Source organism: Apteryx rowi, unplaced genomic scaffold (genome assembly GCF_003343035.1).
Source record: "Apteryx rowi isolate R43461 unplaced genomic scaffold, aptRow1 scaffold_0, whole genome shotgun sequence".
NCBI lineage: Eukaryota > Metazoa > Chordata > Aves > Apterygiformes > Apterygidae > Apteryx > Apteryx rowi.
Window position 1 is genome coordinate 10,667,733 of NW_020447195.1, and position 27,686 is coordinate 10,695,418.

General features: G+C 37.6%; 1 protein-coding gene across 9 annotated transcripts; it reads right to left on the minus strand.

The window, feature by feature from the left end:
• Positions 1-515: 515 nt before the first annotated feature.
• Positions 516-27,293, minus strand: DNAJC5 (DnaJ heat shock protein family (Hsp40) member C5). 9 transcript variants are annotated; one of them, XM_026071555.1, is made up of 7 exons: positions 25,887-26,266; positions 22,175-22,242; positions 17,904-18,235; positions 13,277-13,409; positions 10,575-10,788; positions 8,728-8,899; positions 516-7,952 (listed from the first exon to the last, which is right to left on the minus strand). In XM_026071555.1, the coding sequence occupies exons 4-7, from the start codon at positions 13,381-13,383 to the stop codon at positions 7,849-7,851; spliced, it is 597 nt and encodes a 198-aa protein (XP_025927340.1). In that variant the 5' UTR covers positions 13,384-13,409; positions 17,904-18,235; positions 22,175-22,242; positions 25,887-26,266; the 3' UTR covers positions 516-7,848. The 9 variants fall into 9 exon arrangements, with proteins under 9 accessions (XP_025927340.1, XP_025927096.1, XP_025926785.1 ...); XM_026071311.1 differs by having other exon boundaries at positions 14,026-18,235; XM_026071000.1 differs by lacking the exon at positions 25,887-26,266 and adding an exon at positions 27,139-27,293 and having other exon boundaries at positions 13,277-18,235.
• Positions 27,294-27,686: the final 393 nt, after the last annotated feature.

Sequence of the window (27,686 nt, forward strand, 5' to 3'; positions counted from 1 at the left end):
ATTCCTCATCTGAGCTCACGTACAGAATTCACTGAAAATACATACTGCCAAATACATGTCAGCGCTGTGCTGCACATATACCAATTTCTCTTTCAGAATTGCAGCAATCCTAGTAATCTCCATGAATTTACATGATTCTGAGTTCATGTAAATTTTTGGTCATTTCTACAAGGTTTCACTCTTCCCACGTTTCCAGAAATTATTGTGCCTATTTCATAAATTCAGGATCCCTACAATACCTACATTTGGCATGTAGTCAAACAGCCCATTACATATTTCAGGTGTTTGGCCTTTAGTGCGCAGAGCCAGGGACTCCAAGACACAGGTGTAAGGGAGAGGGGGGAAAAAAGGGTGCAGTTCAAAAGCCATTGATGAAGACAAACCATTCGAGCTCTTTGAGGTCACCCACCTCGAAATGACATCCTGCCTCACCAGGTCCTTCAGGCAGCCAGCCACGCAGGTGCTTGTATTCGTGATGAGTTCAAGTGTACAAATAAGGAAAGAAAAAGCCCATGTATATTTCTGCATTGAAAACATTTATTTTACAACAGTGGTTTCAGATAATTTAGCAATCTTTATTTTAGTTTATATTCAGACATACAATACACAAATTACCATGCTAAAACATAAAATAATTTCTTCTGCTGTAACTGCGTGTATGTACAGGAGCTCAGTAGTATCGAGTGTTACAATCCACAAAGTTCAGACAGCCACATTTACTTACATACAATTCGAAGTGTGGTCCTTTAGTAACATAACAAAATATATATGTCTATATTATAATTGCTTTTCAGATGCATTTATACTTTGATTGTTTTTACAACAGCTAACATTTTTTTAAACATGGGCTTCCCTCCCCGCCCCCTCCCACCCCACCGGAGCCGAAGTACAGTGCAAATGCAAAACGCATTCTCTCATTACATCTTCAGCTCCCACAGGCTTCATAAAGAGGCCAATATAACAAAAACCCATAATGAATTACTTATTTCAGGGCCTTGCTCACATGCAAAATTAATCTAAACTGCCTTGGATGTCTGTGATAACGCAAACCAAATAATCCACACCCAGCCCAAAAAAGTGGGAGAAGGTGGGGATGTAAGTGGAAGGAAGGAACGACAGCAACTGGCTTAAGTGGCACACAACCAAACAAGGAAACACCAAGTGTTTGGAACCTGGCAAACTTCAAAGTTCATCTACTGTGACAGACACAAATATAACTTCAAACATATAAGTAATAAAAGGAATCCCCCGTATATTTCCCCATTTCTGCTGATTGCCATTAAGCAGAAAACCCATGTGTGTTTTGTATGTTAGGCAACAGCTTCTGGAACATAGGGCCCAACTAGGGCCAGCTGCATTCTCTACCCAATATGACTAGAAGTAATTTGGTGGTACATACACGTACGTTGGCCACAATCTTTTTGCCTTTACGCAAATCATCAGCTAACTTTAGTTTTATGACTTGCAATAATTCCAAGTCTTATGAATCCAACCTGTAAGCACTATAAATTGAATAACTGGACCAGACTGTGCAAATGCATCATATGATTCAAGTTTAAATTCTCACTAGCAAGGAGGGAAGACTTTAGGAATCCACTTGAGTAGAAGATTGATTTTCCCTTTTCAAACAGCACAGCTCTCTCACTAGTACTACCTATTTATTTATACAACAGGATCCTTTCACCATTTCCTTCATCAGTCATTTGAACTGACAAATCTTGTTTGTTTTTTCCTGCAGCTGAAAGGAGAAAGCACAATTCTGGACACACGAAACTCACACCTTTGGCTTTTCTGTCTAAGAGTTCATAGAAGTACTTTGAGCCAAATTTCATGTTTTACCACCAAAGAAAAAACAGCAGCAAGTACTAGGTGCACACCTGTTGTATAAATATATACATATGTGCATATATACATACATACACACACATGATGTTGCAATCCAAAACCTACAGCACAGGTTTGGACCTTGCTTTGTGAAGTCACTGAGTCCCACTTTGTAGAGTACAAAGTAGTTAAAACCAATATAGGAAAAAAACCGCATCAATGTATTCTATTATACCTTTAGTGATTAGCATATTGACCATATTTAATATACCCCCACGTACCAGCCCATGCAAGTCAAAGTTATTCCAGAGATCGCCCTTACCCTCCTTGCTATCGTTGGGTTTCAGTTCCTTCCTCTATAGGAGAGGTGAAACAGGTAAATCCCAGCTCTACCCTCACGGGACAGGGTCAAAGGGCAGTTGGCAGGAATCAGGTAGATCATTACGTTTTTTTGGAAGCCATTGCTGTACACAGATTATGATAAGCAACCATTCACAAACTGCAGGAATACACCCGCGTTGCTGGTTGTGGGGGAAAGGGAGCAGAGAAAACAACAGCACTCAAGAATGGATGGCCATTTTGTGTAAGAGTTTCCTCTATACATATATATAGCCACCAATAATTCCCAACATCTCTCCTAACAACAAAATTAACTGTACCTGTAACACTGGCATTTTATTTTCAAATGAAGGTATGTCTTCCAGATTTATGGAGTTTGGCTTSTGCAAACAAAAACAACAGAAAGCTTCCCTCACGCAGTTTTTTCTTGTAAAGAAAGCACCTTCTTGGAATGAAATGGGAATTTCAGTCTTGCAGAGTCTCAGATAGCACTTAAATCTCCAAATACAGTACGTAGAGCAGACCATAGTTCTTGCAGGACTTGAACACTGACAAATTACCTGCCATTTTGTTTACTATCAATTATACTTCTTTCAAGATATTTTAAGCAGTTGTTGGCATAATGATATACTACAAACTAGATGATTTCCACTATAATACAGAGAAGMGGCATCAAATGATAAAGCAAGTTAAGTTTATACCAACCTTACGCTATAAACATTTGCATGGGGGGCGGTTGTTATGTTTCAGTGCTCTGATTCTAAGATTAATGCAGATTTAAACAGCATCCAGAATTAACATGAGGCAAGGGCTGCCARGTGGCAAAAGCCCACCTGACTACCTAGCAAGAATCTGCTGTTAAACATTAAGCCAATATCCAGTTGCACTGGGTAGAAAAAAACTGCAGCACAAATGCACTTCCTAAGTTATTTGGAAATGTCAAGAACACTGAAGGGCACCAGACAAAGGGCACAAACTAGTTAAGAAAGCAGGTACCTCTCTCACGGACTGGGTACATTACAAATGCTCAAAGATAAGCCCCCCAAAAGCATAGTCACATCCCTCCACACCACATAACATAACCATYTTAAAAATGGAACAGGAATATATTTTCTGTCAGGTTCCTGCCCTGGTTATACCTGTAACGCTTATATGCTCTGACATCAAGGGTTTTTAAAACTGTAGCCCCCCCCCCACCACAGCACTGTTGCAAGACTCAGTATTTCTTAGTACCGTGTTAAAGCTGTCTTCCTAAGCAGGTGTTTCTAATCATACTGTATCTGTGTACACAAATTTYAAAGAGTATCACATTTTCAAGAACAATATGAGCACTAATATCTAAAGCAGTTTAAAAATACTACAAATCTAAAAACAAGACTAAAAAGATAATATGGCTCTAAAACATCACTGCATGGAATTAGCAGAAAACTACACAATATCAGACGCCATTGATGTTTACGTAAACAAATTTATATACAGATAAATATTTAAGAACTTCCTACATACATTACTAACAAAATGAAACTGGCATTTAACAGGTGCGATGCCCCTTCGTTCACTTCAAGTGAAGCGGTGAATTCTTTGTTGTACTACGTTGGGTTTGGGAATTCCCCGCGCACGGGGAGGACAGGGCACAGCAAGTCCAGCACCAGCTACTTCTAAGACAGCTTTGCCGCTGTCAGAAAAGATAGGTACCTAAACATTCCTTGGAACGAGGCAGTAGCTTTCCTTACTTATCCTAAGTTGCAAATGGCTCTCCATACAACAAAACTTTTGGATAAAATCAGTGGTCCTCGATATCAGTCCATGAAACTCTCCAAATCAGATTCCCCCATATACTCCTCCTAATAACAAGGAGCTACGAGTAGGTTTGATGAGCTAGATGAACTACTAGGCTAGGCTGAACTACTTAAACAGAGATCTCGGGTAATTTGTAAAAACGATGATGTGAMTTTTAAAAAACAAAACAAAAAAACAACAAMAAAAAAATCAAAGCTCAAGTTTTAATTCTGGCAACACACCAAATAGAGATCAACAGTGCTCAGGTTTAATTTTGGAAGGAAACATTCTGCATATAAGCCAGTAACAAGTATTTTCATCCAGGCTTTAGTGCTTGTAAAACTATGCTATTTCAGCTCTGGCAGGGACACTGCAGTTCCATAAACTTAAGCTCAGAAATGCTGGCTGATCTTAAGCACCACATTTTTAACCATTATTTCCAAAACAATTTTGTATTCACTGGGATTCAATTTGGCCATTTTGCAAAGACAGAAGTACAGCTCCTGTAACCCCRGGATACACTTGTACCTTACTTACAACATAAGAAAAAAGTGGGCATTAACCTACATATCTTCTGATTACGCAATTTATGTTTTAAAGAAATGCTGTTTAAATAACTATTTCTTACACAGTTTGAGAAGTCAGGAAAGAGAGAAGTCAAGAACACAGTAATATACAGTAATCTTAAATTCAAAGATTTAAGACTAACCTGGGCAAACTTAGCAGTTGCAAAAAATACTCATATTCATATTTTTCCCCTTCATTCCTTGTAATTGGGATCTCAGAGTAGCTTCCCTTGGAGCATCTAACATCATATGGGCATATACAATATAGAGATTAAATTACTATTCCCACAACCACAGAAACAGCTGAAAAGAAAGCAGTGTCTCTTAAATTCATGCCTTGCTAAATGAAGAACTAATTGCTGGTTGAAATGCTGGGTTTTGGAAGGGAGAGGAATTGTTTGTTTGCCTGTTTTTAAAACAGCAAATTTATCCTGAAAGTCATCTTTTTCAAGTAGTGCAAAACATGGATAAAGGTATCATCTCCAACCTTCATTTGCTCCATACATTGCAGTTGTGATATTAGCTCGTACGCAGAAGTCTGTGGGGCTTCCGCATACTGCACTGCTTCTGGGGAACACAGTAAGAGTGACTCTCACCATGGCCTGAAGGTACGTTACACAGGTCCCTAGTGCGCTCAGTTTCCAAGCCACAATCTCCCGTTGGCTCTCCTAGTCCAATGGAAGTATCCCAGGGTGATTAAGAAGTAGAACCTTATTTGGAATTAATACCAATCAACCCTGATGTAACGAGTCCCAGCTGCTCCACAGTGGAGCAACAACTGGCCTTTTGTATTACACATCTAGACCAATACATGGAAACGGAAGAGCATTATAGACCACGGTACATAAGAGTGACTCAGTAGAATGAGAAAAATGCTGTTTCCTTATCAACTATGCTGATTTACAAAGCCGAAAAAGTTAACACTTTATTTTTACCAAGAGCATCAACTGATTTGCATGGATTATAAGGGCAATTTTGACCAGCAAGTTATCTGCATAGATATTCAAGCATATTCAAGGGTGAAATTCTACTTTAAGAACAGGCTTCAAACAAAATCTACACAAAGTCCATGAGACATTATTTTTTTTCCAGCTTATAAATTACTTTTCATTCCAAAGGGTCAAAGACTCTGATTAATAAGGACCTCAACTCAAATCATATATGACTGTCCTCAAAGCCACCCAAGACAGTTTTGCCTGATACAAAAAGTTAAAAGCAAACCAGTAAACCACAAGGTTTCAGGTCTGAAGGACTACCAACAAGGAAGAACTTACTTAACAACTGTGCTTCTTAAATCTAGTCAGTTAATTAAAAGTTCTTTGGGGATTTTTGGATCCCAATGTGTTATCAAAAGCATACTTATCTGCAACAAGCTCACATGCAGGCAATAAATGTGTTTGTACCAACTGCTATGGGAAAGTCTGAGTCTGTGACCATCTCTCACTCAGTATTTGGACTGTGTTAAGAACCTTATCTTTTACCTGGTATGTTTAACAGGGTTTCACATCAGACTATGTGCTCTATCATTTTCTGCCCATGGAAAGATAGAATGAAATATATTCAGACAGATTTTCACGTTCTTCTCTCCCCCTTTAATCTGGACAATATCCAGAAAAACCGTACCTTCTATAAACCTAGGACAGCCAAATGGCAGTATGCTTTGCCTTCCTTGGGCAGGGGAGTCCCCTTCATTTTCAGGTGGTCTTCTTATAAACTGACAGTGCTTTAACCCATTCAAAGAAACATCTGGACCTTGTAAAAAAGCAGCATAAAAGACCTTCAAAGAAAATACTGGATGGGAGGATTTAAATCACTCCTCAAGAGAAATAGGTGAAAAATGAAAAGGGGAGATGGGGAATAAAAAGGACAGTAGAGGCAATGTGATATAAAACCATGAAGATCAAAATTAAAGAGGCTGTAAATAAGTGTTAAAAGTGCCAAGTATAGATTTACTGGTAGCTATTCTAGATCCTGACTCAATATTATCTAAAGCAAGATTATTAACAACAAAATATACCAGCAATTCACCAGCTGACTAAAATGTTGTCACAAATCTCAATAATCCACAGTTTCAAGAGCAGTATTCAAAAATGATTTGGTTTCAAAACAGTACAGGAAACCTTTCAATAGTTTTCCCATGGTTTTTCTGAGGAACAGAAAAACACTGATGTAAACAAGTCTAAATGCAAGACTATGTGCAAATTATACAATATAAACACGAAGAAAGGTGTTTTGTTCTTAAAAAACTAAGTATTCCACAAAGATGTTCATGAGAAAATTAAAAGGCTTTTGTGTTATCAAAAGCTGTTAAAGGAAAAAAAAAGTAACACTCCATTTGTCTATTAGAATGTTAGATTATTCAAACACATTTTAAGAAATCAAATTTGTTTTTTTACTTTTACACTATTGCCTACTATCTGCATTTTATTTACTTGGCCAATAAAAACCGATTAACCAGTTTCACTTCAAGATTCTCATGCATTCAGAAAAGCTGCATTATTCGGTCTTTAGAATTTCAGGAAAAAAGTCAAACCAAAACAGAATTGTGCTTGAAGTTTAAAGTCCACCATGACCACCACCAAATAAACCTATTTACATTTGGGTTTGTGGCAAATTAACTTTCGTGGTTACACTGTCACTGGAGATCCCCTTAGGCATAAACAGCTGTTCATCAATTTACTCTTCAAAGATTGGAAACTCTCCCTTTTTATTTTTCAAGGTAGATTTATTTAAGCTGAAAAACAGCATTAAAGAGAAATCTAGCTCTGCAGTACTGGCATTTTTGGTTCTTGGCTTTGTAAACTTGCTTAGATAACAATGCAGGAAAAAAAGGACAAATAAAAGAATCGATTTGTTGCATTCACATGAAAAATCATGAACTTTTAAAGGTCTTCAACAGCTCAGTTGTATGGAAGCATGGTGGCTTCTGTGAATCGTTTTCTTTTCTAAAATCTCATTTTTAGGCCAATACCACTGCTTAAAATGCAGAATGTCTCCATCACACTTATTTTGTGACAACTCAATACATTACACCACAGACATTTAACATAACTCCATACATGCTATAAAAAAAAAAAAAAAAAGGAAAGGAAACAAATAAGATCATAGATAAACTGCTTTAAATACTGCATGCTACAGCACTTCACGTATCATCAAGATACGACACTGAAGGTGACAAAAGGCTGAAGGGATTACAAAATATTTTCGGCAGGTTGGAAAGCTGCCTTCTTACTGTGGCAGAATTTTTCCCCCTCCCCATCTCTACTTCTAATGTTCATGATTCTAGTGTTGAGTTGGCCATGTATTTATTTATCCATTCTAATTACAGTATTTCCTTAACTTAATTAAATCCATCAGTGTGGTAGCTGGGGTGAGAGTCAGCTGTGAGCTGGGTTGTCTCTGTGGCTGACGCTGGCTGTATCACAATAGGTGTGTCTGAGGCCTCTGAAAAGGGAAGACAAAAGGTTTAGCACACCGAGGAAAAAACAGTGCCCTATGTTTTGGTAAGTATCAGTTACATCTCTCTGCAACAATTTGGCAATACAATTTTACACTCCTCTTTAAAAACATAATATTGATTTACTGTTCTTCAGTCTGTACACAATGCCAATGGACTCAAACTAACACGTGGAGCATTTATTATATTTCTTTATTCACATAAGAGCAGCTGCTACTCTCCCATCGTTCAGCAGTTTCAGTTAAAAACATGATCAGAGCATGCAGAAAAGCCTACAGTTTTTTTAAATAATTGGTTTAACTCTACAGAAGCTTAGGTGCTTCATAAATAGTACTGGATACAGCTAGCTGGTTAGCAGTCCCGTTTCCTTTACACCTGCCACAGTTTACAGAACTGCCTTGACACTTCCCATCCTTTGGGGTAGAGAATCCCTTTGTGGAATCACAAGAGTCTGGCTGGTATGTTATTTCAGCGAATGTCAAAGGGAAGCTAAACGATGGTCACGTACTTCTCTGAAGCTCCAAGTTCAGTGAAGACCCACCGGGATTTCTAATGAGCTTACAGAACTACATTTCTGGTGGTGGCGTTACCCAGAGCAACTGACTCTTGTGCCACAAATATTCGCCCCTCCCACACACACACGATTAGAGATCTATGCCAACCTCTAAAGCAAGCATTCCTCCTTAAATAGCAACACTGAGCGCTAGGTCAGAGACTCTGCTATTATGGTAATTCTAGAAACCCCACAGCTTTTTCACCTACCCCTTTCATCTGACTGCAACTGTGCCTCCAAGTCCTCTGGAGAGACGTAGTATTCCTGCTCTTCACCTTCAGGAGGTTTAGGTTTACACTTCCCACAGCAACAATTACAGCAGCAACACAGACAGCAACAGCAATAGCAGCCTGTGATGAGCCCACAGAACACAAACAAGGCCTGCAGAGGGCAGAAGAAAAAGAAATATTTGTAACCTACATCACACTGTAACCACTGAGTTGGTGAGAATTGGATATGGAAATCAGGAATGAAAAATAAAGCAATGTAAAGACAGCTTTTTAGTTACAAACTTTGAGATATATGCTGGTGCTGGAATATAAAAATGTGCCAAACTGGCTACAGCTATGATCAGTTCACATTGAAGAGAATAATGATTCACTGAAGTGAATATTGGCTCACCTGAAAAAATTCCTAGAAATTAGGTTTAGAATGATCTATGTTTTCTGCTACATATGCAAAAAGATACACGTCTAAGAAGTATACCTGTACTGAAATCCAGAAGTACAATAGTCTAGGACAGATTGTAGCTTGCATTAATATGCCTGGATTAGATTTACACTAGCTAGTGGAAATACAGATTGCAATGTGCCTACAGAAGCAGGGACTTAGACTTACCAAAGGTTGCAGGCATGGCTGCAAAGCTCATATGGAAGCTAGAAACGCTGGGGCTAGAACGCTACCGATACGTGAGCAAGCTAACTTAAAATTAGCCAAGTTTGTCAGCGTGCCTATCACAGTCACAGTGGCAAAGGGCAAAATTAAAATATTCACATTGGTCACTGCATAACTGTTTGAAAAAAATAATTCTAAAGATAGTACACCAGCATGGTGATATAACTATTCCCTTACCACAGGAAAATCAAGACACAGAAACAATGCTGGCAACAGTGAAGAAAAATGAACTCATGAAGTGAAATGTCAAGGCTAGGAAACAGTTTTAATCAGCCACAACACATCATAAGCAACATCATTTCATTAAATAAGTAAGCTGGCGCAGTTATGGTTTCTTACTTCGATTTCTTAGCCAGTCTTTTACTCATTGTATTGTGTGCAACAGACTGCAATCATGTGAACTCTGAAATGCAAAGCTTGAGAATGTAAGTGTGAGAAATGCATAGTCTAAAGTTTGCTTGCATTTTTGAATAAAAGTGGTAATTTTAAAATATATTACTTAAAATGATAGAAGCATATTATGATTAAGAGTGTTATGAGCCCAGTAAAATATAATAATTATTTGGTGCTGGAAAAGGACTCCCAGAAGGCCTCTATATAATAATAATTATATCTACTATTCAATGCAAACAAAAAGATAACGCAAAGTGTTTCTGAGGAAACAAGAGCTTGCAGTGTCATTTGCTATACTAGTGACACTCAGGTCTGTTTCTGCTGCACCAAAACCAAGGATGGGCTAGCGAACAATTAATCTGGTTTCTGCGAAATCAGAGAATAGCTTCTGAGAAAGTTTGTTAGCATGTTTCTTTACAGGATCTTATGTGTGGGCTCAAGTGTGCAGCCAGGAGTCTTCTTGTAAGATCATTTAGCAGAYGTTACCAAAGAACATACCCCTCAAACCCTCACTGCTTTAAATCCACTAGAAGGGCCCAAGCTTCTCTTAATAACGCAAATGTTGCTATTATTTAGGCCTGTATCATTGATAGACAATAGAAAAATACTTCTGAACTAGAGATTGCAACACAGCAAGAGAAGGTTAAACTACAAGGTGTCAAAGACTTGGCAATTTCCAAGAATAAACACAAACATTCAATATCCAAATGGAGCTCTTCTAAAAATTTTAAATGCCAATACAGAATAATTTCTTTGCACTTTTATTTACCTTTGCCCACCAGCTGGACAGGACGAAGTATGTGTTCACATTTTCTTCTCCAAACTGCTCTGCTACATACAGACCCAGAGAACCATACTTATCATAAATGTTTCTCTTCGTGGCATCAGTCAGTATCGCATGTGCATTATTGATCTCCTTAAATTTTTCTGCTGCCTCTGGATTATCGGGGTTCTTATCAGGATGGTATTTCAATGCAAGCTTCCTGAAGAAGGAAAAAAAGGGATTGTTATGGGTTAAAAACTGGGATTTGGGTTCGTGTTTTTTTTGACTTTCCTTTTTTTTAATTCATTCCATTATTTCAGATAGCCTGTCACTCTTTGAAGGGAGACTCCTAAGTTGCAGTTGAAAACGTTTATACCGCCATGGTTTCCTTCACCTCTGATTTGTTTCCCTCTTCATTCTTCCTTAGGTGATGGCAAAGGGCTAGAGCACAGGCTAGCTAACTTCAAAGGACTCATCTCAGACCGCTCAAGTGGACTCTCAGAAACGCAACGGAAAAAAAAGGACATTGAGGACAAAGAGAAAGCATTCCGTTTTACCCCTCCGCTCCAGCAATTTACACCATGAAGTTTGACTTCTGCTAAAGCAAGGACCAAGCTAACAGAAAAAAGACACACCACAAGCCCATGATATAGGATAAAAGGGTAAATATAAGCAAGCTGTCACAGCTAATCTGCAGTATCGGAACACAAAAATAGAATAGACAATAACTTGTGGTTAATTCACCAATTCCTGTGCAGGAACAGAGTATTTTTCAGTTCAAGGCTTGCTAAAATAGAACAAGCTTTCAGAGTTTCGAGATACCAGGAAATCACAATGTACCTCCCTAATCATTTTACATCTCTTACAACTAAATGACAGCAGTTTACAGTCCCCTTGAGGTCTCTGAAGATAGCACAATGCTTCAGATTAAGTGTTGATAAATTTGTGAGTTCAGGCATTGTCCAGGAAATAAAAGTCAGTAGAAATAACAGGCTAAACACCTTCTAAATGAACACAGAAAAAACACCGTTTTGAAGTTTGAGCCATTTGTGCTCCTAAGTAGAAAAATGCTACAGAATTCTATGCAAATAGTTTTCCATCACCAAAAAAGGTACTTGTCCTACAGAAAATTACCATGAACGCCCCACATTTGAGAAATACCCTAAAAGCCTGCAGAGCAGTTTACACATGACAATTTTGAGGTAAAAAAAGTATTTAGATAAACACAAAATAATGATTTGTGCAAGCACACATTTGCATATATACACAAATTTATCACAGCATTAAAACAATAAATTGAGTGTGCACTTGAAACACTCTAGAGCTGTAAAAAATGTTGCTTGGGAAAATAATTTCCAGGGCTGCCACCAATGCCACAGTCTCAGTGAGGACTGAAATAATCACAGTCTTTATAATTACAGAGAAGTCACGTAAACTTCACTGAAATGGCTCAGCTACTATCAGGCTGCAATAGATAAATATTTTTCATTTGTCTTTTCCTACATGTACACAAACCCCATAGCCCACAGGCCAGCAAAGGGTGTTCCAGATCCAGTGCAGGGCAGGGGGGGAAGTTGGTCAATCCTCCTTTTATAAAGAAACAGCAGGGTAAACAATATTAGAGGGAGTTTCAGGTAAGTATGAAGCACTACATTTCGCCCCAGGATTTTGGAGTGTCCTCATTCCAAAGAAAATCTTTGGCAGTTTTTCCCAATGAGGTAATATTACCTCCCAGTTGCTAAGGCTGCCTCAAAACTTCCAGTTAAAAGTTTTTAGGAAGACACAAATAATTTTGGAGAGTCTGTGAGCCCATTTATTCACAGATTTCACTGTGCAACTACCATCAGTACTAAGAAGTGACTTTAAAAGGGAAAAAGTCATGGTAAATGTTAAAGACCAAAAAGAAAAAAAATTCTGAAGAGTATCCTCAAGTAAAGATTACTACTGACCCCTAGTGTAATGTTAAACCCATTGCCACTAGTCACATAAAATAGTCATATAAAACTGGAGCTCATGCTTAAGGTAAAGAAGCAATTGCATATAAGCAGATTTTGGGGGAAATGTGGGAAAGGGGGACAGTTGCAGTACTCTTTTTTAGTTTTTAACTGGACAACGTGAAGCTATTTCATGTGTCTGACCCTTTAAAAAGGAAATAAAGTAAAAGCTCCTCTTCTAAAAATAATCACCTCACTGATAAAATAAGACATTTTGAACACGTTTAATAGAAAAAAAAAAAAACATTTTGATACTCCGTTTTCATCCTTATTTGCATCTTTAATCCACACCTCACTGTGCCAGAATTAAAACTGATGGACAAAAGAACAGTATTACACAGCTATGGTCTCTGTAAGCCAGACACGAAGCTATGTAACATAAAAGAAGAATTCAACGCTGATCCCACTGTCTTAAACCTTTATTCAACTTTAAATAAAAAACTTCCAGAATGAGACTGTGTATTTAAGAATTCAACTTACTATGGATAAAATTTAAAAATTTAAAAACTTCCACATGAAGTCTAGGCACGTTTTCACACCTTTTTTTTCCAATCAGAAGCAACCAGATATTTTCATCTGCTTTTTGTTACATATTCATCTTGCAAAAGGTTTAAATTAATGAAGTCCAGGCTGCACATAAATAAATACCTCATTTGTCAAACACTTAAAGCTCTTTGTGCTATTTGGCAATCGGTGCGAGACTTGAAACTTTACCTGTATGACTTTTTAATATCGTCAGAAGTGGCATTCTTGTCCAGTCCTAGCACATGGTATAATGATTCTCCAGAGGTGGACAGCGAACGTTGCCTCTGGTCTGCCATCTTGGACTAATAACCTGAATAGAGAACTGTCCCCAAACAAACAAACAAGCAAAAAGATTAACAAATGCTTAAACAAAACACAACACAGACCTCATTCATCAAGTCAGCTTTCAAACCAGATTTTTCACATAAAAATTCATTTTTTACAAGGTTTAAATGGGCTTTGAAGAAAAGAAAAAAAACCTTGAACACTGTGTAACTTACCAAGTTACGGAATCAGTGAATTATCAGTGAAAACAACTATTATTTTCAGCACAACTCCAGGCACTATAGAATCACTAGTGTGAATGAAACTCAATTCCATTCCTTTCAAAAACCTGAAATCAACAGCTGAGGTATAGCTACAGGTATGTACTATACATCCCTAAAGCTACTTCATCTTCTTTCTTAGTCTTATCATTTAGATAATTTATTATTGATAATACCTATAAGAACAACTTGACAACAGACAGGTTGCTATTACACTGAGGCCGTCTTTTTGCACTGCACCTGTACAGAGCTAAGCAGAAAGGCCTAATTCCAGGACTAGAGATTTCCTAAACTACCTAGAAATGAGTTACTCAACCTGACTGTTTCATTTTAAGCACTCTGCAAATACACTATACCAGCAGCCCTGAAGAAACAAGTGTCCTGTTCACTCACCATACAAGCCGTGCAATTCATGCTTTTCCAAACTTCCCAGCAACACAGCACTATCCCGATGTGAATGACTTCATGCTCAATAGGTCTGATCATCCGCACTGGGACAGCCACCATGGACAGTAGCCACCATCCACAGTAGCTACACATCATAAAAAAGACTACTCACACGAGCAGACAATCATGAGATATCGCCTTGCCATCACTACCTACACGGGCTGCATTTGAAGACCTTAGAAGCCATAAGCTCCGTATCATTACCTCTCTCTGGTTCCTTCTGACTTTAAAGAGAACTTAAAACCAAGTATTTAACAAACACGTCATAACAGCTTTGATAAAGCCTAGTCTATTGTGTTCCATTTAAGACATCACAATTCATATAAATAAGTTACCCAACTTTGGGCAGAGCGTACCTTTATGATACCAAACACTTCAAATACACTTAGTACAGCCAGAAATTCCAAACGCTTAGGTGTAACACACACTGTGTTAAGCAGAATACCACTTTCTCAAATAGATCTGCTTCATTCAGGTCCTAAGGCAAAACTTCCTACTGATGGCCCAATAGCAAAATACCCCAAATATTTATTCTAAAGGGAAAGTTCACAGACCCCCAACAAAGTGTTTATTGCAAAAGTAGCACTGCCAGTTCCTGTCCTTTAAAAGCTACTCTGGCTTTCTAAAAATAAAATATTACTGAAATTGGTAAAACACAAAAAAATAGCATTGATCTCTCTATGTAAATCAGTTATTAATTCCACTTGAACACACAACAACTAAATAATTTGGCAATGAGATCAAAAAAGAAGAAAATTCTGGGGGGAAAAAAAAAGTTTGTCTCAGGTGGGAGAACTATCTGCATGACAACTAGAAGAAAAGAAATTGTGAGCAGCTTCATTTTCCCTTCTCCTTTGCCTGGAGAAGGCCTATATATCCCAGAGTAATCATCCAATAGCAAGTGAAAGCCAAGGGGAAGCTAAATTGCATACTCTTTGTTATGTTAAAGAAACCTCCACCGCCTCCCCAAAACCCCAGCCTCTCATCAGTGGCACCGGGTCAAGCAGAATCCTTTAAACAAAATTCAGCATGACGAGGCCTGTGCATCCCACTATGAAAAAAGAGAACAGCTGCCCACTCAAAGAGGAGGTAATCTTCCCTCTAATAATGTACAGTAGTGGATCAACGTTTAGCATGTATTCTAGTTAAATGATACTATTTGAATGTGAATTAACCTCCCCGTCTAAATTCAAATATGAAAGACCCTAAAGGTCTCCGCTGGGACACACCGCTGACAGATAGGCTATGTCCTCTAACATCCTTAGGAGATTAGCATTTGCCACTCTCTAGCTGCAGAACTGCAGCAAGGATGAGCATCGAAGAGAAGACTACTGGCTATTTTTGGATTATGTCATTACAGTTAGCCCACACCAGATTATGCAGTCTTTGAAAAAGATATTTAAAGCGCCAGACTTTTCTAATTTAACCCTTTATCTTCTATAATTAAGTTAATAACTTTAGCTTTTAAAGGGCTACCTAAAACAAATGCGCTAAGAGGCTGCTTCTTTCACTACATGTTTCCTAAGTGCAAATTCACAGAAAGAACTGGACACATTTGCACACCACAGAGAAAACAACCCTGCTTGCTATCACAGCAGAGAAAATCCCTCCGTACCCTTAGCATCTTACTCCTGAGGCATTTGTGTCAACTTCAGGCCATCATCTCACTCAGTTCAAACTTGCAGAGAAAACAGTTTATATAAAGGAATTATAAAAAGTACAGGATTATGTAAAAACAAAGATGCAAGGATAATAATAATGCAGAAAAACACTGAATACTTTTGTTTTAGTGTTCAAGTCTATGTGTGCTGAAAGCATATCCAGGTGTATCAATCTGGATAGTAACAAACAAGCAGCCAAGTACGTAAGTCTAAAGATAAAGTGCAACCACCATATTCTGAGCATTTTCTCTGCAATTGAAGTCAAAACTGAACTTCGCTGTAGTGAGCTCTACATAGCTATTTACCGATGTGAATTCATACAGACCCCTAATTTGCTCACATCACTTTCTGAATAGCTCTCCAAGATGCAGCTTGCCGTACTTCCTTATGATTCATACACAAATGCCTTTGACAAACCTGATGAAATTCTACCCTGTCACCCGATTTCTTTATGAGTGAAAAATAGTCAGATAAAATTCAAATGGCTGGGGAAAAGGAAAATTTTTAACAAATGGATCTTTTTGGAAGATGTTTTCTTTGAAATTTTAAAGTCAAAAGAACAACTTCGGGTGGTTTAAGTAAATGCCTGCTAATGTTCTGGCAAGCCTATCATTTGGAAGGCAGAGAAATGCTATCACACAACCACCATAGAAATACACACCTTTTTGCTGACCGCGGGACTAGAAATGGAAACTATTTCCTTTCTCTGGATCCTCTCAAACCTCTCATCCCAATCTAAACATTTCACCAAAACACAATAAAACTTTCTGTTAAAGAAAAGATTAATCTTCCAAAAATTGTTTAACATTTGAGAACACCTCTCCTGGACTAATAAGGATGCTCCACGCAGTAGTTCACCCAACAGTCCACACTGGCTGGGGTTGCTGTGATCTGAATAACTGGTAGTACTGGGCTCAGATATCTATCACTAAAGGTCATACATGGTTCTGTCAGTTACAGGTTATATAAATCACTCAAAAAGGCTAGTAATCACAATAAAAAGGGCATTAGAAGCAATTATTCAGTCTCACCATTATCTCTCACTCATCATCTAAACATTTTCACCCTAGAATGACCATGCCTTTTTTATTCCTAAATGCAAGGAACTGTGTATTTCAAAATTAAGTCTGCTTAAACTGCAGGGAGAAACTCAAATTCTTCCCTCCCTGAAAGCACGACAGTCACAGACAACATTTTAAATATCAGCTAACGGTCTTGTTTCTTTTGGTGCTAGCAGTAATAAAACTAACAGAAAAGGCTCTCATGTTAAATACTAGAGGAAAGGTTTCCCAACAGCACATTACTGCCACTGACATTAACAAGATTTGTAAACATTCCCCAAAACCCTGACAGTGTAAATACAGCGCAACCTGTTACGATGTGCTGCTAATCCTTGCGTATAAAAAATAGCATTGCTGAATGAAAAATACATGGATGAATCATTTATTTCATATCTATACAAGCGGATCAGTAACATTCCTTCCGGCATTTTGCAGATCAGCCAGCATAATACAGCCACTGATACAATCTCATACTGTTGATAAGCCTCACAAAAAACACACCAGTTCTGTTCCTACCAGTCCATGGGTACTGCTATGCTTTTTAAGGTGTGACCAGGTGGCAGGGATATGGATATAGACATTAGACTTTTCTTATTCACCTCAGAGTCTATGGTTAATACTTTTCTGCATTTGGCCTTCCCAACTTTAAATTAACTTAACATTGGGATCCATGTCCAGTTTCTTTAAATGGAATATACCTGCTAAACTAGTCAATTCACATCTAATTTCCCTCAAGAAGTCATCAGCAGCTCTGGTAAGTTTAATTAGACACTACCTAATGAGGAAGCTATAAATTAATGAAAAAAAAAGAAATAGTTCTAAACCCTAATGCTTTGGTTAAGAATTGAGGATGTAAGAAAAATACACCCCAAATCAAGAAGGTGAAGATGTGGGTAGGGAGAGAAGCTCTTTTCTTTTTTTTCTTTTAAAGGACAGTGTTAAGCTACTGAAAGGTTTCTGCATGGGAGGAAAAATTATTGACAGCTCAGAGACACAATACAACCGATGCACTTATTTGGGCATTATCTGATTCAGTGAAAGGAAAAATACTTCAGGAAAGAAAGCGCTCTGCATCACACATCCAAGAACACCCTAGGCAAACCTCCCCGAGGCAGCCGTTCCACTTCCGTGGCGAGCCCGGCTGCAGCCTCCCTGCGCCCTCTCCCCAGGCAGGCCCACGGCTGAGGTCGGAGACCCGTGATCCCGCCGTGCCGCTGGTAATCTAGGTAATCGCACGGGCCCGCTCCAACCGGCCGCACTGGCTCCCCTGCGCGGCTTCGCCTGCTCTCTTCAGCTCAGGCCACCAGCTCTCCTAGCAGCTTCTCGCAGGCAATGACCACGGTGCCAATCATCTGTTAGCAGCAGCCAGGCAAGAGGAGCTTCTCTCTCTCTCCACCATCTCATTGCCCTCCTGACCAGCGATTTCTCAGGGACCTGTGGGATTAGTCTAAAGTCAGAATTAAAAAAAATATATATATATCCTGGTTGAGATTTTAGTTTAACTTCTCCAAAGAAGGTATTGCCTCAAACTGGAAGTTTGAGGGCATCATGAACATTTGTGGCATTTAGGTTGTTAAAAGTCTCTCTCTCTATTTAGGCACTATGGGCTTTCTTTAAAAGCAATCCAAAATGCCCTCGGTGCACAGATGCTGCAGGTATGTACTATGTTCTGTTTAATAAACTCTCCACTGTTAAATAAGGACTAACTCGTTTTTTAAAGGTGAATTCAGTTTGATCCAGGCTATGTCTATCAGTGTGTAGGCTGCTGTCAAAAGTAAAGACACACAGGAATAAAATTTCATACCGCTACGATCTTCAATCATTTCAGACCCAGAAGCTCAGCTTATCTGGAGTTCAGAGCCTAGTCTAACGGGGTGTTTGTATTTATTTTTCAAATCTGTTGAGAAATGGACAAGTAGGCCATAGCAGAAGAATGGAGGAGGACAAGGGGGCAATGGGAATTCATCTTCCATCTCCCAGAAGTTTTGTTATTTAAAAGAACAGAACAGGTCAAGTCTTATTACTATGTATGTAATCCTTGGCCTTTCAAATAGGGGACAGAATAAGACAGACAACCAAGGTGGAAGTTATTCAAGTTTAAAATTGGATCAGGATATTATCTATCCTACTATTCTACAACTGGCTCTAATTTACAACACTGAAAGCTGCTCAGTATTTTTTTTTTAAAAGTGTTATATCCAGGAGTAACAAGCCATCTGCTATATATCCTAACCAAGCAGGGTTTCCTGAAGAGGTTTCTCTCAGAAGGCTATGAAGAAAAGTAATCCCTTGGATTAAACAGCATAATTTTTTGACCATTTGTGTACCAGAATGTCCTGCATTAGTCAGCTTTAATAAAAATGTAACTGTAGCATAACAAAAAAAAGTATAATTGGTACCATCTTGACTAAAAGACTTAGATTAAACCTGATATATTATATGGAAACCAGTCTTAACACCTGAAGCACATAAATGGTAAATTGGACCTTGGAAAGACTAGTTTTCTTTTTAGCTTCCCCAAAAGAGTCGTATCTAGTTTTGAACCTGCTGGCCTACTTCAATCAAACTTGGTAGGAAGGCAAAGGTCTCAGAAAGGTTTCACGAAATTGGTGACATCTTTCTTTGTGCCAGGTCTGCTGCTCTTCAAACCCTTTTGTAAGCCAAATTTAGCTCATTAAAACAGCAAACTATTATTTCAGCCAAGAAAAATGGATAGTTCTGTCTCATTCTAGGGAATTAAATAATCTCACAGAACATTCCAATGAGTGACAGCACCGAAAAGGGCAACAGCAGATCAGATGGTGGCCAGAAGCAGGGAGGGCTAAAACTTCTCCCTTTTGTCAACAGCAAACCTCCACATCAGATCAGCCACATTTGACAATTCAGCTTTAGATCAGCTGAGCTAACAGTTAACTGCCAGCAGAAAAGGCAGTCTTGCTCCTCTCCCAGTCCCAGCTGCCTATTTCCACTCCTTCCAGTGCAACGGCTCTTGCATTCATCTAACCCCACAGCAGGCCAGTGCAGAGAATGTAACTGGAGGGAGCGGGGAGAAGAATCAGCTTTCCCCCCAAAGCATGCTTATTTCCGTGGCGGGAAGGAAGTTTCTTAAACTATTCACACAGTGAACAGATGCTTTTAACAACACTGAACCACAGAAGTCAGATCACTGCTAGCAAGAAACAGCCTTATAGCAATAAAGCCATGGAGGGCTAATTCAATGGACAGTATCAACAATATTTCAGTGTCATTAGCATTTGAAAGCAGACTAACAATGGCAGCTTTTCATTTTGCTTCAAGGCTGCAGCATTAAATATTTATTCACTAACAAACTTTTGGAAACTGTAAAATACCAAGACGCCTAAAATACCAATCGCCCCATTTCAAATTAATTTTGTACTTTTTTCCATACAAGTAATAAAGGCACAGCAGCTCACTCCAATTTCCTCACTGGAGGCATGACTTCTTTTAAAAGGAGTTGAAGATGTTCAGCACCACTGATAAATCTGACTATCCTTCAACCACAGAGAAGTTCCTGAACCTTCTTAACAGGGCAAGCAACATGCAGAAGAGCATTTTTTGAACACAAAGCCATTAACAGGAACTCTGTCTGGATTTCTTTTGCACCCTATTTTGTTAAAATGAGGAACCAAAATTCTGTTTTACAGGACATTCTTACCCTATGCTAAAACACCCTGCTCGAACTGGAATACATCATTTCAATGAAAATACCAAGCTCACCAGGCCACATAGCATCTCCTTCTTGAACAGTGACACAGCTGTGGTGTCAGCTTTTTTTTTTTTGTTTATTTTTGCTTTTGTTTTAAATCAAGGCTAAAAACACCTTGTTGCCCAAGACATGCCCAAATACTATGCATCATATACACTCCTAGAACTTTATATCCCATAATACCTAACTGCATAGCTATGGGAAAAAAAGTCTAGTTATCGTACCAGAGTATTCTACTCTGAGATGTTTGCTCCTTCACATTAGACACTAAGGATACTTGGAAGTTTACCTTAATAAATAATCTGATGGGGGAGGGGGAACTAAGCAACATTAACTTTAAAAATATTCCTACAGCAGGACGCTGCGGTAAAACATTCACCAGAATTTTAGTTTTCTTAATTTATGAATTAAAGTTACTAGAAATCAAACCACGAATGTGTGCATCAATGCAAAGATTTCGGCAGACCTTTAAATGCCTGAAACCTGTCTGAAACGATTTTAGCAAGGGTCTGCCTTCAATGTTGGGAATCCGGCTGCTACCGGTGGTTCTGAAAACTGGAATGCTGCTGTAACAGACACGAAATCCACCACCTTGTGACTTGGTAGTTGATACTTACCCACTAGATATACGACAATGGAGAGTCATTAACCTTAATGGATACACTCTATCCAAACTGCAGGAATGCAAACGAGTTTGGTTGAAACCAGAAGAACCAATCCTTCCGAGTCTTTCTATATGTAGCCAGTAACACAGAGAATAGAGAAATTCCCAAAAAAGGGACAGATAAGAAACAACAGGAAAGAGAAAGAAAAGAAACTCAAAGCCATGCAGAAAGTGTTGGACAGGAAAAGAGAACGCTGCTTTCCTAGCACAGCCCAGCATAACTGAGGCACCAACAGTATCACTGTCTTTACTACATACTATATGTAACGCTACTATGTGTAACGTAAGGCCTAGTTGTCAAGCTTTTTGCGATGATAACAATTGTAATAGCATATTAGCAAATGATTAAAGAGCCTAGCTTGGAAATGGTTTATCGACTTTTACAAAAATTACATCAGTTGATGCTTTATTATACAAGTTCATGAAGCACAGGAATATTTTGGGCAAGGTGTGTACTCCACAAGGCATTTCTGCCAACTGACTACCTTTTGCCTCATAAAATATAATGCCAATTATATTTAAGATTACCAGTTTTTCAGAGATTTCCAATGCAGAAGACTAAATACAGGTGTTAAGACTAAATTACTTTGTCTCAATCACTATTTACTAGTAAAAGTCTATATAAAAACACCAAATCAGAAAACATTAGAAAATATTGATTTATCCCAAAAATGAAGTAGCACCACTGGCCTCTGCATCCTTTCCATCTGTCTTAGATTAATCAAGGGTGGTTCTCACAATCTGGTATTTTTCTAGGGAAAAAATTCATTTTTGAAGGGAAGAAGAGAGAAACATATACACGATTGTATTATCAACAAAAATACTTGAAAGGCATTTTAAACTTGGCTTAGTGATGTATTAGAGAAATTTCTATGTGAAATTTTGAAATTTGTTCCTTCAGCATTATTTTGCATTTAATTGAGGGGTTTTTTTGGTTTTATGATTTTTTTTAGCTATAGGAAGTCAAAAATATGTTACTTACCTTAAAATAGTCAAACTAGATCCCAGGTAAGTGGTAACAGCTTCCACACAGCTCTAAAACTGGATCTCCTAAAGACAAAACAAAAGCAAATCAAAACTTGTTACAAAGTTATCACCACCTTATTTTACTACAACAACCCTTTCTTTGTGCTACGCTAAAGATAACAGATGAAAGTTGAAATAGCAAAAAAAATTAACCTTCTATACTTATAAAGAAATTTCACTTAAAATAGATAAATATTGAAGCCATTGGGAATCCAGATGTGTTCTGCAGTTTGAATATGTTTAACAGCCATACACCTTCCTATAACATGGTCAGCAATCTAACAGACAATACATTTTGAAGGCTGCATTTTAGTATTTCCCTTATGCTTTCATTCAAACAATGCCTTGCTGGGATTGTCCATACCAAAACAAACCTGAGTTTTTATTGTCCAAGATCCTTTATACTGCAGTAATTCTCCACAGTGTAAATATTTATGTTTAGAAATGATTAGTTGTCAGGGTAAGTTACAAATATTTTAAAGTATATATTCAAGAGCCCTATGCTTTTTTCTGTAGCTTCAGCATCTTCTCACAGACTTTGTACTACATGATAGACAAACACATACACAATGCAGGGACACCAGTCACACAGATTACTACAGTTCTTGCATGATCCAGAGCAATAGTTACCTGTTTAAGACTTTAGACCTTTTCATCCTAGGCACATATATCTACTTAGAGAAGCATGTTTTTGAAGTCTTGATAATCTGCAATGTTGTTAGAGAGAGGCTGCTAAAGAAGCTTAAACCAATGCAATGGACTGCGAACTGTGGAATGGGAGAAGCAGGAACACATCCTATTCTGCCACACTTGTGAGGGAGCAGCAAGACCCAGGCAAAGAACAGGGCTAACAGCAGCAGAATAAAACTCTTCAACATCCCAAAAGCTTTAGTGGAGTTTATGCGTAAGATGCCTTCACAAAAGACATTTTTAAAATTTAAATATACCTTTCTTCACAATTCATTAACAGCACTGCCACTAAGATGAAAGAGCATTGCAAATATATAGCTGAATTTCACTGTGCCAATTTTAATGCCACTTTACATGGCAGCATTAAAATGGATAATGTGCATAAATTGCAGAGCAACATTAAGTCGTTTTGCCAGGTTAAACTTCTATCAGGAAAAATACAGTTTTATCCTATTCGCATTCCCTTCTCCTGAAGCAGATTACACACAGAAGGTGAAACCGAGCAAGTCCCACTTTCGTATATAGAGAGGAAGATGAGAAGACCCAACAACACAAACCACTACTGCTTTCAGTGGTCAAGGCCAAGTTAAAGATTACTGTGGATCACCTGTCACGTGAAAATCGGAGAATGAATAGACAAGAGAACCCTCTAAAATGCTAGATGATGCTACTGAAAAACTTAGGGAAAATTACTGGCAACTGGCAATTCTAATTTAGTGACTCAGGAATGTTTTGATCTACACATCCAATCTCATTACGCAGTAGGCCAGATCCACTGACCCAGAGCTCTACGTAATACCTTGCCTGTAATCACTTGTAAATACCTTCTCTCATTATTACGTGATATTCAAAATACAAACAAATGGAGAGAAATGAAAGGACAGAAGCCAGTAAAGAAATGAAGAGTGTTTAAAAATCACGATTAATGGATGTTTTCTAGTTTCAAGAAAACAGAGACCACAAAGAAAAGAATTCAGAGAAAGGAAAGGGAATAAGCAATTGTTTAAGAGGCACAGAATATTTAAATAAGTATGAAAATCAAAAGGAAAGATTAAAGAATGACCACTATAAGATAGCAATGGACAGCAAGGCTACATGAAAACAAACTTCAGCAACATATTAAAATTACAGAAAGAGGTTTTACCACACAAGTGAAGAAATATGTTTAGGAAGTTTACCTATTCTTTCAACTGTATTGCTCATTCCAAAAACAATTCTGCTAACTTCATTTGTTCTGCAAATTTGAATCCGATTTATCCAACATTTACTATGTTTTCCCCATATATTGTGACCATAAATAGTGTTTAGCATCTTTTCTTTCTCTAGCCAAGAAATACATCCAAACTTTTCCTTTTGGAAATCTGTCATGCTGTCTTGTCTATTCTTTGTGATAAAAAGCTTATCTGTTTCTTCTGTTTGCCCTAATCTCCTCTGACATACACATGAGAATCATTTTTATTTAATGGTTCTATTAACAGAATTGTCATCATCCCACTTTGTATGTTGTTAACAAAAAGAGAGAAGTATCTGTAGAATACCTGTCACAGTTGACAAGTATCTGAAGAATCAATGCTGCAACAAAGACAAATAGAATAAAAAATACAAAATAAACAAAATAAAAAACAAACTCTTGAGTCCTTATTTTCCCATTTTTGTTTGCTTGCATGATTTACAAAATGAATCAGTACTAGGAGAACGACATGAAGAGGCTGAAGGTAAAGCACATTGCCTCATAAGTGCAGCTCAGGAGACTGATCATGAAAAGTGTTTTAAAACAATAATATTCTAGCTGTCTTAAAATAGCCAGCTTTTACCTGTTTATTGAAGTACTAGCACTTACTATTTCACTAAAACATTCAAGAGTGAATCTTATATATCTCTATATATAGATATATATTATACTTTTAGTAACAACACAAAGCCTCTTGGCTAAATTTTACTGTTCATAGTCCTTTGCTAAAGATCATGTAAGAAACCTCCTATCCTTGGAACAGAATGTTTTTATATTTCTGTAGTGTAAGAGCCCTATAGAGGACAGCTCTTACAAGCACTACAAATCAGAAGAATCATTTTACTTCATTGCAACATACAAACAAATTTCAGTACCTAAGGGCTGTATTTTAAGTCATGAGATCCATGCCTTACTAAAGTTTGAATCAAAACTTGTTAAAAAAAAAAAAAAAAGCACGGTTACAGAAAGCTGCACACAAACATTTGCGACTTGAATCATGCACAGCATACGCTTACTCCAATCAGTTTTAACAATTAAGCCCTGAAGTAAAGCCAACCTAGTATTCAGGGAATGAATCTCAAACACATACAACTTTGTTGTCCCTTCCCCCCCGAAAAAGGAGCTCTAGTAAGACCAATTCATTTGCCTTTGAAACAGAAGATACATCTCCAACAGTGAAAGATTGTGACTTTAAAATATCAGTCAAATTCTCTGAAGTATGAGGTGCAAAAAAACAGAAACAGAGTTGTAAAATAAATGAAATCCAGGACAATACAACTCTGCTAAATTCAAATTCAAATTGATTTAACAGCCATCATTAACCATTGAAATAGAGGCTACGCTGAAACTTGTGACAAACTTAGAGTGATACAAGCGTTGTTTCTCTAATAAGCTTAGCAGATTAAAATATAGCCATTTAAGTCTGATTGACCAACTTGTTATAAAGACTTGTGACCTTGTGCACTATACAAAAGAAAGATTCAGACCTACTAAAGAAGGGCTTTCAAATCAGGAAGAAAAATATTTAAAGCATTAGATTCACATTCTCCATCCTCTTCCCTCAACTAAAAGAATTACTCTTTAAAACCCTGTGTTTTTCAGTAGATTCCTTAATTAAGATTCCATTGCTCCTATTTAATCCCGCAGCAAAATTTAATTATTGTTTACGGCATTACAGTCATTTGTATGGCAGAGTACAAATGACACAAACTACATACGCTATAAAAACATAACTCCATTTACTTACCCAGCTATTTAAAACTTTATCAAAAACAAGTAGTTCTGTTTGCTTGCCTCAGTCTTACTCTTAACTGTGTCTCCATACAAACTTATGCAGTGTTTGAATCCCTATAACTACTGATAGCAAGTTCACTAGAACACATCAGAAAAACCACAATATTCACTCCTGTGAGTGGAGTGATACCAAAGTATCTTATTTCCCCTAAAGAAATACTCTACACTTTTTAGAAAGCATTTATACAGAGGTATAGCTAGGTTCATACCAGTCGAGTTGAACCAACTATTTCAATTTAAAAACCAAAAAAACACATTGCTAATAACTATACTAATATAGGCACATTGCCCAGTCTAAGAAATAAGAAATCATGCCATGATATTGCCAGATATAAACGCATCTTTCAAACTATCAGTTGCTCTGCAAAAGGAAATAAAAGATTTGTTAGAAATTAATTTGGAAGCATAGAGCAGGGGAGGGTTACCCTCTGTACCTACCTACAGCAGCAAAGATAGAGAGAAAAAGAACACGAATATCTTCTTCTGCTATTGGTCATGGAGGTAAAACCTAAGATTTCCCCCTCCCCCCGCCCAAAAAAAAATTTAGCTCATGTACATTTTGCAATTTGTAAAACCATACTTGTAAGCCAAGATTATTCCACAATTAATTTATCATTGGAATTATTTTGTTTTTAAATAAATACTCACGACAGTTTCAACCTAACCATGGACAACTTTTGTTAATGACTTTAAAATTCACAGTATATTTTAACTGGTAAAAATACACAAATAATGACCAGGTTGTACCAACAGCAGAAAATAATTCACATATGTTCAACCTGGTCTAAAATTATTAAGTCTATTGCTTCCTTCTAAGAAACTTTACCTCTGTTTTCAATTAATCTCTACCATTCAGTTCTGAACTAATTCTCTCTTCCCCTATCAAGCACACAGATCTCCCTTCTAAAAAGATATGAATAAGAAAGGAAAATACACAAAACTGAACAGCAGGATTTATAAAGCTGAGTTTCCAGAAGCCATCGCCCACCAAGTCAAACTAGCTCAGAAAACAGAAAAGCTCAAATGCCTTCACATAACCACTAGGAACCCAACATAACTGTGTCCGTAAAGTTAGATCCTTTCTTCTTATTTCATACAGAAACAGATTTTTAAAAATCTACAAAATTTTGCTCTTATTAAAAAATTAAGCTTTTTTTAATACACGCAGAAAAGGAGAAGCTTTTTTTCCTCAGATGTAGTTTTACCTCAGCCGTATGCAGTCAGGTCTTCCTAGCCTAAGAAGATGCACAATGATTCTACCACTTCTATCCATTTAGTTAAGTTGTGAAGACCTTACTTCTTCAAAGGTTTATCTTAAAAAAAAATGCAAAGTTAAAAAAATGACACATATCTAAAAATTCTTTCTTATCCTAATTGTTCAACTATATTTCCCTTGCTTTTGTGGAGAGTGGGGAGGGGAGGGGATTTCGCTTTTTCGTTATTTCACTTCCTCACATAAACTGCCAGAGAAAAGAACATTTTAATTTCCTCTTGTCAAAAAAAAAAAGAAGAAGAAATAAAATAAAGACTTCTAACCTTCATTCAAAGACTTCTTTATTAGTCCCTAAAGAAACAAAGGCAAAAAAAGTACAACACATTTTCCCTCTTTCAAATAAGATTAAATTCTATTAAGAAACATTAAAAAAACCCCTTCCTTTCCTAATTGCAAGATTACAGCCAACATCACAAACTTCGGCCAGCAAAGCTATGAAAGATGTGAACAGATGTGCTAGTGACCAACACAGTTGTGCTA